Here is a 12,121-nt window from a genome sequence, read left to right as displayed (position 1 = left end):
TGGTGATTGCAAAAAGCAGTGGTGACATGGGACATCCTAGTATGTCTAGTACCATGTTCTAGTTTAGTAGTTCAATAGTCTGAATTAATGTTGTTAATACAAACTCAAGCTTCTGGATTGGTATACAGTAGTTTGAGCCATGCAAAAATGTTTGGGGCAAACCCAAATTTCTCCAATGTAGTGAAAAGTTAGTTTCATTCATCCATATTAAATGCTTTTTCTGCATTCAACAATAATAATATCTCTAGGGTGTTAGACTTTATGGGTGAATATATTACATTAAACAGACATTGAAGATTGGAAACTAAGTGTCTGCCTTTAATAAATCCAGTTTGGTCATTATACTATCGAAGGAAGCACTTTCTCAATCCTTCTAGCTAGGACTTTGGAGAGTATCTTTACATCATTATTCAAAAGTGAAATTGGTCTGTATGATGCACATTCTTATAAGTCCTTATTTTGTTTAAGATAGACAGTAATTTAATGCTTGGCGAAAAGTTTGAGGTAGGGTTTTATTGTCTCTAGCTTCTGTAAATGTTGCTAATCAAAGGGGAGCTAGTTTAGCTGAGAATTTTTTATAAAATTTGGCAGGGTAGCACTCAGGGCCTGCTGTCTTCGCACTCTGAAGTGAGTTTATAATATCAAGTAATTCTGATTGTGCCAGAGGTTTATCCAATTCCTCTGCACTGAGAGTATCTATTTGTGGTATCTGTAATGCATCCAGAAATGTATTAGATTATGTCTCGTCTTCTTTAAACTCAGTAGAATATAAGGAATGTATGCATTATAATATTTATGGTCAATGATTTTGTCTCCGTCTGTGTTGGTGATTGCTGGAATTGCATTGTGAACTTCCTGCTTTTGGATTTGTTGAACTAAGATCTTATTAGCTTTCTCGTCATGTTCATAGTAATGATGTCATGATTTAAAAATTAGTTGTGCATTTTCTGTAGTTGTTAAGTGGTTGAGTTGTGAAGTTGCCTCACTTGGACACCTGGCATGTTCTTGATCTATTCTCGTAATTTCATTGGTTAGCTCTGATGCGTTCTTGGTTTCCAATTTATTTCGGTGGGAAAGTTATGAGATAATTTGTCCTCTTAAAGCTTTCAGGGTTTCCCAGAGTATTCCTGCAGACACCTTAGATATAAATTCTGTACAGTTCTCGTCTGCTAATAAAAGTGGGTTAAGGCGCCATCTGTGAGATGAGTATGTAGGGCATAATGATTTAAGCCCCAAGATCAAACAAAGGGGCAAGGTCAGACATAACAATAGCATCGTACTTGCAAGATTTAATCGTAGGCAAGAAATTTTTATTTACAAAGAAATAACCAGTTCTTGAGTAGCAGTGATACACTGGTGAGCAGAAGGAATATGCTCTTGAGTTGTAATTGTCTTTGCAGTATTAGATGTCATTGCCCCTGTGGCAGGAGCCCTATCAAGGTCTGGATTTAAAACACAAAGTCCCCAGTCATTGTAATTTCAGGAGTGTTCACATTGGGAATGGATGCAAATACATTTTGGATGCAGTCCCTATCATCCACATTGGGTGCATGGATATTTATCAAAATCACTTTACAGTTAAATAAATTACCCATGACAATCGTACATCTCCCTTCAGGATCTGATACTTCATCTGATACTGCAAATGAGACTGTTCTATGTATAAGAATTCCCACACCTCTTGTTTTCTTTGGAAAGCTGGAATGGAATATTTGGCCAGTCCAGTCTCCGTGCAGCCGAAACTGATCCTTGCTTAATAAACTGGTCTCCTGTAAAAATACTATTTTAGCGTTTAGACCTATTAGGTGAGAGAATACTTTCATTCTCTTTAATTCGTGATTCAGACCTTTAACATTCCAGCTCACTAAGTTAACTGTTCGGTCATGGAGACATTGCTTCTGAACTTTTGTTGTCATTTTGTAGTCTTAACTGAAATTGACAGCTTTAACCTTAATTTTCAATTTTCCTAGGAGTTATTGCCATGAAGCCTATTGTTATGTTGGTACTTACAAGGATTAAAAGGATAGATTAGAGATAGCTTGCTCTCTTTCTCTCCCCCCAGTCATTTTTGATTTTTTTAACAAAAAAGTAGATGTTCTGAACAAGGTAACAATATTCAGTTCAGTTTAGAGAAGTGTAAATTGCCATCAAACTTCTCCCTAGAAAGCATTATGGTGAGAAAACATTTATATTGCAGTTTTGGCTAGGAAGGCAAATCAGAAATTAACTATATGACAGGTCCATAGACTTTAGAGAGTTACAGTACTACTTTATGTAGACCCTTAAATTGATACTGGATAGTTATAGAGCACTGTTGCAAGTAAACTTTAAACTGCATTTTTAACAAAGGGAAAATCCACACTTACAGTTCATGTTACAATTATAATGATTTGCTTAGTTTTATTGTAAAATTATACTCTATGTATTTAAAAAAAGCCCTGGACAATCAAATTTCATTTTAAGTCCAACTTTCTTGGTTGGTATGCATCATAATAATTTAAAATATGTTCTTAAGAGGCAAATAACTTAAGTGCTAAACTGATACAGGAAAAATGAATTTAACATTTTATATGATGATATGGCTTTTTTTTGTTCTTTTTAATTAAAAATTTTCAAGCACTTTAAGTATTTTTAAATTAGAAATTGCATCTTCAGTGACTCTGTTTGTTTGCTTCCCAAACTGTTAGAATTCACAAAGACTGCCAGACAAGTTCCGGAAGCATTCACTGTTTGGAAGTGGCAGGCGCATTACTGAAAACTGGTGGAAAGTCTTGGCACGCCAGTTAGTGATGGAAGGGTATATCAATGAATATACTGGCCGTAATATTTTTTCAGTTTGTTGTGGCTTGACTCAAAAGGTATGTTTATTTAATTAATTGTTATTTGATAAGCAAAGAAAAATTAAACATTTTTTAATTAGTACATGATGTGATTTAAATTTTATTTAAAGTAAGAACATCAAAGTAGCAATACCGGGATTTGAATCAAGTTCACAGTTTGTGCGGGACTTTCATTGTTCAGTGGTCTCATTAGTCTTACCCACCAGTTATCCACTATAAATTATTGCTGTTTCAGAGTTTATTTCAGTACCAGTTGCTACGTTTCCATTAGCACAAAGGTAAAAAGACATTATACAGTGGTGTGAAAAACTATTTGCCCCCTTCCTGATTTCTTATTCTTTTGCATGTTTGTCACACAAAATGTTTCTGATCATCAAACACATTTAACCATTAGTCAGATATAACACAAGTAAACACAAAATGCAGTTTTTAAATGATGGTTTTTATTATTTAGGGAGAAAAAAAAATCCAAACCTACATGGCCCTGTGTGAAAAGTAATTGCCCCCTTGTTAAAAAAATAACCTAACTGTGGTGTATCACACCTGAGTTCAATTTCCGTAGCCACCCCCAGGCCTGATTACTGCCACACCTGTTTCAATCAAGAAATTACTTAAATAGGAGCTACCTGACACAGAGAAGTAGACCAAAAGCACCTCAAAAGCTAGACATCATGCCAAGATCCAAAGAAATTCAGGAACAAATTGAGATCTATCAGTATGGTAAAGGTTATAAAACCATTTCTAAAGCTTTGGGACTCCAGCGAACCACAGTGATAGCCATTATCCATAAATGTCAAAAACATGGAACAGTGGTGAACCTTCCCAGGAGTGGCCGGCCGACCAAAATTACCCCAAGAATGCAGAGACGACTCATCCGAGAGGTCACAAAAGACCCCAGGACAATGTCTAAAAAAACTGCAGGCCTCAATTAAGGTCAGTGTTCACGACTCCACCATAAGAAAGAGACTGGGCAAAAACGGCCTGCATGGCAGATTTCCAAGGCGCAAACCACTTTTAAGCACAAAGAACATTAGGGCTCGTCTCAATTTTGCTAAGAAACATCTCAATGATTGCCAAGACTTTTGGGAAAATACCTTGTGAAATGATGAGACAAAAGTTGAACTTTTTGGAAGGCAAATGTCCCATTACATCTGGCGTAAAAGGAACACAGCATTTCAGAAAAAGAACATCATACCAACAGTAAAATATGGTGGTGGTAGTGTGATGGTCTGGGGTTGTTTTGCTGCTTCAGGACCTGGAAGGCTTGCTGTGATAAAAGGAACCATGAATTCTACTGTCTACCAAAAAATCCTGAAGGAGAATGTCCGGCCATCTATTCGTCAACTCAAGCTGAAGCGATCTTGGGTGCTGCAACAGGACAATGATCCAAAACACACCAGCAAATCCACCTCTGAATGGCTGAAGAAAAACAAAATGAAGACTTTGGAGTGGCCTAGTCAAAGTCCTGACCTGAATTCAATTGAGATGCTATGGCCCAACCAGTTATTAGGTTCAGGGGGCAATTACTTTTTCACATAAGGCCATGCAGGTTTGGATTTTTTTTTCCTCCCTAAATAATAAAAACCATCATTTAAAAACTGCATTTTGTGTTTACTTGTGTTATATTTGACTAATGGTTAAATGTGTTTGATGATCAGAAACATTTTGTGTGACAAACATGCAAAAGAATAAGAAATCAGGAAGGGGGAAAATAGTTTTTCACACCACTGTATGTTATGTTGTAAATTGTTTATATAGAATGTTTGCTGTCTTGTAATACATTAAAAAGATAACCGCAATGAAAATATTGGTAGACATATGTTTACCTTTTGGTAGAATTGATTTTGTGTTACCAGATAAAATCAGAGCATCTTAAACTGGTCATTTTCATAGTACTATGTAATATGCAAGTATGTTGTCTTTTTGATAGTTAATAGCTACACCCTGACATTGATTTTCGGCAATAGATGCCATTGAATTTTTTAATGTTAACCCATGGAGCTTAGTTTTTTGATTGGTATTGTATACTAAAATGTTTAACTATAAATTTCTTTGAAATTGATTTGTAATCCTCTCCATGCAACACAGGTATAAGAGATTTATTATGCATCTCATTTAATTCTTATATGCCAGTTTACTTTTCTACATCACTTACAATAAATAATACATGGAATTTATAGATAGTACCCGTTTACTTTAAAAAATATAAGGATAATTTCATTAAACGATTTCATAGTAAAGATTCAACTTCTAAATAGCACTGTAAAAGTGATTGTTACAAAATATACTAAATGCACTACCCATGAATGACTTTAATGCAGTGCATGCAATGCATGTAGGTGATCACAGCTTATAATCCAAATGAATAAACCTTGTTTGTTCTTTTTAATCTTCAGGGGAGATCGTGGCTTAGCAAAGCAAATAATGAATCATATCGAACTCTTCTTCTTCAGTCCAACAGTGAACTTTGTTCCAGAGTCTCCACCATGCCAAAGTATTTTTCCTTTAATTACTAATAAAATAAAATCACAGTTTTTATCCATTTAAAGCAAGCTTTAAGCTATTTGTGTACAGTTTTACTGGTATTGATTTTATTGCATCATGTTTGCATTGGTTGATGTTAACCTGATTGAACTGAATTCTAGTATAATGCAATTTAAAGTTAAAGTTCATACACAAATTTGTTAAACACCTTTTATAGATAATTGATTTAAAAGTGTGTTCCTGTTCATAATCTAGTTTTGATCAGTTTTTCTATTAAAATGACAATGTTTGAGAGAGGCACTGAATTGGAAAACAAAATTTACATTAACTTCTTAAGATTACTAAATTTAATATATTATAATGTCACACAAACCTTCATTTTAAATATAATATGTTTAAGGTGGCTGTTACTGCATCCTGAGTCCCTGATTCAGCAATTGAAATTAGCATGTACAGTATTTACAGATATTTAAATAACAGTGCATTATTTACTTATGCATTCATGTTCCCCTTATATTTGAAATTTAGGAAAGAAAAGGACTATGTGCATGTAGATTTTTAAATTAATAGAAAGAAAAGAACTATGTGCATGTAGATTTTTAAATTAATATTTTCATAATATTTTTTTTTTTTTTGCATAATTCTGTACCTTTTAAAAAATGTTGCTAAATTGTAGTAGATGCTGCAGCATTTTAAATGTTCTACATATTAATGCACACTTAAGGCCAGGAAACAACTGTGACTTAAATTATTGTTGGCACTGAGTTAAGTAATTATCATTTAATAAAATAATTTAAGATTGAGAGTTGAGTTTAAATTTAAATCAATTATAATGTTATGTTATTTGTTTACTTTTTAAAATGATCTGTTATTGGTAATTTATAAATAATACATATATTTTTCTTCTAAAGGTATCATCACAGTGGATCTACGTCTTTGCCTCCTGCTGATAAATGCTCGAATACTGATCAGCAGGTGAGTTTTCAGTTGTAAAATCATTAATGATTTATGGGTAATATTGTGACACAGTTATTAGTGCTGCTTTTTGTCAAAAGTTAAGTTAATATGTTTGTGTGACTGTGCTCTTTGATGAACTGCAGTTAAGGTCCAAAATTAGTTCTTAGTATTCTGTTGACTGTAATGAATATTGCATAGCAGTATAAATGAGAATGATATTATTGCTAATTATTTACGTTCAACACAATTTTAAGTTTTACTGAAAGCTAGAAGATAAAAGCAATGCACTTTTTATATTGATGTTTTGGTCTATCCATGGAGTTTGAAGAAGCCACAGAGGAGAGAGAATGTCATACACTTCTATATTTTCCTGGTAATTTCTTATTTAACAAAATTCTGCATATTGGGAGTAGAACAATTGTTTAAAGTATGTGTTGTATTAAAAAGGGTGGTAAAGATGGTGTAGGCCATTATTAAAGCTGACCTTTTACAGTCTGGAACATTTTTGCAGTGTGCTGGCTCAGGAATGTAGGCTGTATCAGTAAAGACAATTGTAAACCCAGACATAAAATTATTTCTATCTTGCCTTTTAACAAAATGTACAGAAGTATACTTTAAATCCCTGAATCTTCAGATATAAAGTCAGTTTATTTATTTATTTTTTTTAAGATTCAACATCTCTTAATACCCTTTCAAAGATTTAGTTTTATTTTAGACTACATTTATGTATTCTTTTGTTGTTATTAGAGTAGATCTGCTGAAAGTTATCATTAACGTTTATACTTTTTCTGTTGTGTGTGTGAAGAAGCATACAAATAAACATTTATCTACTTACTACTGTGCCACCATGTATAAGACAATAAACTTAAAATATTTATCTGTTTTGGAACCTTCTTATTCCATTACAAAAAAAATCTTGAATCAGAATGGAACCTAAGTTGGAACTATTAAGTAGAAACCAATCCTGGACTAGATGCCAGTCCATAATTATGGCATGTATTAGCTTTTATACCCCTCTGCCGCTTGTCAGAGGATGATAGAAGAAAAATCTGTGTTCTAGATGACTGAAATCCTTCATCTTATTGTCTGCCTTCTTGAGGCAATGATTGATTGGAAGTATTTTCAGTCAGTGAAAGTTACTTTTCCAAAAAAAGCAAACACTGATGTCACCACTCTGTGTAAACTCTTGCACTTTAACTTTGAACAACTCCCAGACTAACAGATGTGGAAAGTTTTCTCTGCATTGCACATTTTATAGAAAAAAACAGAGTACCCGTGATGACATGCAAAATTTCTTGCAAAGTCAAGGGGATGAAAATGCACTGATGTACGTTCTAAGAATGTTGTAGAACTATGACAAGAGCAAGTTAGGATAATAATGTTAATTGTTCCCAATATGATGATTTTCGTAAAGTGTTCGATTAAGTTGATTGTGCTGGCCTGTTGGAAGTCCTGAGATTTTGTGGGATCCCCTTGAAGTTGCTGGATATCATGGCCGGCCTGTTCACTGGTACTGTGAATAGCTGTGCAGAGTGGATGCAGAACCTCTGCATTTTTCCCATTTGATTTTGGGATTTGTCAGAGGTGCGTACTTGTTCCTACGCTGTTCAGTGCTTGCAGGGACTGGGTGTTGGGCAGGGTTGTAGAGTCCACTGGTTGTGGTGCATCTGTTGATGAAAAAAGATTCACTGATTTTGACTTTGCCGACAATGCTGTGATTCCCACTGAGTCAATGAAGCCTCTGTTTGGGGCTTGTGATTGTTGTGGATAAAAACTAATATCCAGGCGTTTAATGACCTCTTGGGCACAGCCATCAACAGTATGTCTGTCTGCAGAGAGAATGTCGACCTTGTCAAGAGGTTTATTTACCTCGGCAGCAATATTCATGTCTGGGGTGACTTCTTATGAAGTCAGTGGACAGATTGGGAGAGCATAGGTGGTCAAGAGGTTGCTGGAAATGGGGAGTGTAGATATCTCTGGAAAAGGACGGAGTCCCAAGTCTTTTGAATCCTGGTGCTTTCGGTTTTACTATATAGTTGTGAGACATGGATGCTGTCCGGTGAACTGAGATGAAAACTGGACTCCTTTGGTACTGTCTCTCTTCGGAGAGTCCTTGGGTACCGCTTGCATTGTGAGGGAGCATCAGTTATGGCACTATGGCCATTTGGTGCCATTCCCAAAGGGTGATAGGGCTCACATGATCCTCATTGTTGAGGACCCAAGCAGCTGGACCATGCCAAGGGGACGCCCGCATAACACCTGGCAGATAGATGATCATTTCCAGCAGGTGGAACTGGACCTGGAGGGTTGCCAAATGGGATCCCAAGCTGTTTCATCGTTTGGTGGGTGCAGCAACATGCTGTACCAGTGTATGCTCCTGGACCTGATCTGACTGTTCACAAGGAACTTGAAATTGTTAGGTATCTTTATGGCACCTACCTTGACAAAAATAGGAATGTGATTGCTATCAGTTTCCTTAAATTCACAGTCAGTTGTTGGAATAGCGAGTGCATAGATATCACAGTTCCAGGTTATTCACCATTTCCCTGTAGGCCAACTCATCATTGTTAGTAAATTGCAACTTCTTAAAAATGTGGTTAAAATATGACTAGAAACGCAGTCACTAGCTAAGCACACAACACTGAGGATTTCCTATGTAGACAATAAATGTTTATATGTTGCCATATGTTTTTATACAATACTGTCATCAAAAAATTTAGAAACTGGTTACAGAAACTGTTGACAAGTCGCAGCATATGTACTTTACCAAAATATGTATATTCTAGGAAAAAAAATCTAAATTCTTTATTATATTATAAATTTAATTAATATTGGTGTCTTATGATAAGTAAAGAATGATAGGAACTTTCAACTTTAAACAAATTTAAAAAACTGCCGTACAGCTTAGCAACATTAATTTATATCGATATTTACTAGGCTGTATCAGCAAAGAAAGTGACCGCCAAGCCCATCTTGTCCATTTTGCTGTATTATACAATACTGTAAAAGAAGACAGAATCTTTTTATCCTTGGATTCTTGGCTTCCAAGTATTTCAGGTGTCTTTAACCTTGTGTGTAAAACCAGTTTGACAGTATAACAGTGGCAGCAAGTTAGAGATATTAAATAGAGGATGATCTGTAACAGTACTTAATAGTTGTAAAAGTTATATTTCTATACAAGTGACTGACCAGAATAGAAATGCAGTAACCACAGCTAATCAGTAGCTTTAATCTGGGTATTCTAGACTAGTGGTTCTTAACCTTTATGCTCTCAGGATCCAGTTTTATCTGTTTAAGTTCACTGACAATACATGAGCTTGATTAGAAATGGAAAAAACTATCACACAGTGCTGTTAATCCCTTTGATGGAACGGGGTGGGAGTTGTTATAACATGAGCAAGTCATTAGCTGAAACAGGTTTTTTGTTTCTTATGTGCTTGATCCACTGACAGTGACCCGTTACCCAATGCGAATCAGTTGTGTAGAAATTCTGTTCTAGACTAAAGTTCAGAGTCTTCAGCCTGGATTTAAAAGCTTACAGTACATCAAAGGGGAAACTTTTGTGCAAGCGGGAAGATCTATATACACATTTGTTGCCTTTTGGCTAAAAGCTAGACCTTCCGCTGTTGTTTTATTAATACTCAAAAGTTTTTTGTATACCAGAATCTTGAGATCATAATGTGTGCTCTGGTCTTACATAATCATATTTAACTAGGGCCTAGGCCATTTAAAAATGTATACATAACAAAGAAGAATTTGATACTAGCCCTGTACCTAACTGAATCTAGTTTTTTTTATTTCTAGTTTTAGTAGTCTATTGAGCCGAGTTGTAGTAAAGCAGCCTATTGAATTAACTGAAACCTGCATAAAGAATTGTTTGAATAGCCACTGAATAATACATAACTGTTGTCAATAATACTAGAAATAAAAGTATGCATTACATTCTTGTGTATCCAATATTTTAAAACTGTACTCATTTTCCATTATTTATCAGCTGGAAAAAAATGTGGATAATGTTGTAATATGTATTTTAAAAGACAGACTTGTCAAAAAATGCCCAAAGTGCATATTAATTCAGTAGAACTAATGTTTGGGCCTAATAAGATGTAATAATTATTAAGTTAATTTGGGTCTAGCTCTTATTTTTTTTTTCTAACAATGGCCTGATAACTGACAATTTTAGTGCACTGGGGACTGTGCCAGATAATATTTTTTTTGTTAATTTTTAATTGTTCCAGATAAATACAGTACATAATTAAAATAATTTGACATTTAAACATAAGTTTCAGAAAAACTCATTTTCATTACTTGGAAAAAATGTGTTCATTCAGAACTGCAAATGATCCCATATATTACTGAAACAATTAAAATATGCAATCATAAACCACTTTAAGACAAATTAATAATAAAAAAAATTAAAAAGGGGGATACAGTGGGTTGTACAGCGACTTGTCAACAACAAAAATAGGAGCTCAGCATAGTCAATTTAAAGTAGCATTAATGAAATCTTGACGTTTCTTAAAAAGCCCTGCACATTTATGCATAAATAAAATTTGACTTGTTTTAGACAATATAAATTACTTTCCTATTGTATATTTTTGCTGTAATGTATAAGCATATGGTCGGCATGGTGGTGCAGTGGGTAGCGCTGCTGCCTCACATTTAGGAGACCTGGGTTCACTTCTCGGGTCCGCCCTGCATGGAGTTTGCATGTTTTCCTCCGGGTACTCTGGTTTCCTCCCACAGTCCAAAGACATGCAGGTTAGGTGCATTGGCGATCCTAAATTGTCCTTAGTGTGTGCTTGTTGTGTGCGTGGGGTGTGTGTGTGTGTATGTGCACACCCTGTGGTGGCCTGACGCCCCGCCAGGGGTTAGTTTCCTGCCTTGCGCCCTATGTTGGCTGGGATTGGCTCCAGCAGACCCCCGTGACCCTGTAGTTAGGATATATTAGGATATAGCGGGTTGGATAATGGATGGATATAAGCATATGTATTTGGATATCAATACCTTTTGACCTTTTTGGTATGGGTACATAGTTTCCTAGACTTTCTTATGCAGTGATTTGAGATGGTATAGGATTATACTTGTGTATATTGGTATTATAATTTATAATGGTTTACTCCCTTTATGTATTTGATATCTGAAGACGACACACAATTATTGTAGCTTCAGTATCTGAGCAAAATGCAGAGCAATAACCCTGAAGATTTTTCTATTTACAAGGATAATATGTTTTTGTTTTTTGTGCACCTGACATTTCTGGACTTAGCTCTTCAGTGTTTATGTTTGAAATATACTGTAAGAGTATATTATATTAATGTTAGTATTAATATTAATGTTGTATGTCAGCTGTGTCAAATTCAGATTCTGGAAGGGCACAGTTGCTTCTTGTTTTCTTTTCCTGGCAGTTTCCTAATCAAAAGTTGGTTACTACTGCTGAATTAACATACTTTTTTGGCCTATATTATAATTGACTTGCCGAAGTTTTTTTAATTAATTAGCAGCCAAACAATGCAGAGGTGCAAGGCAAGCCAACAGATGACTTACTCAAGGGTCTCACTGTTCTCATTCTGCCATACCAGTCATTTCCATTTTTGTTTTTTTCGCAGAGCACCATCCAAATGCTTTGCAGATCACAGCAGATGAATATTTCTCTGGCCTGCAATTTTTGTTTTTAAATATTTTATTCAGACTGATGTTTTATGAAAGACTCACGTGCAAATGGGATCTGAGTTACACTGGTCATCTGTTGGCTCACTTTACATTATTGTTTGACTATTAATTAAAGAAAAAAATAAACAATTAAAATGAGAGTCAATTAAAATTGAGGCAACTTAGTA

General features: G+C 35.0%; 1 protein-coding gene across 1 annotated transcript in view; it reads left to right on the top strand.

The window, feature by feature from the left end:
- The window catches only part of wrn (WRN RecQ like helicase), a 188,558-nt gene that overhangs the window by 105,004 nt on the left and 71,433 nt on the right, over positions 1 to 12,121 (top strand). Inside the window, 3 exon segments of the mRNA XM_039758781.1 lie at positions 2,688 to 2,858; positions 5,237 to 5,334; positions 6,236 to 6,299. Coding sequence (XP_039614715.1) covers positions 2,688 to 2,858; positions 5,237 to 5,334; positions 6,236 to 6,299 — 333 coding nt within the window.

Source organism: Polypterus senegalus, chromosome 7, assembly GCF_016835505.1.
Source record: "Polypterus senegalus isolate Bchr_013 chromosome 7, ASM1683550v1, whole genome shotgun sequence".
Lineage (NCBI taxonomy): Eukaryota > Metazoa > Chordata > Cladistia > Polypteriformes > Polypteridae > Polypterus > Polypterus senegalus.
This window is presented reverse-complemented; position numbering and strand designations above follow the sequence as displayed.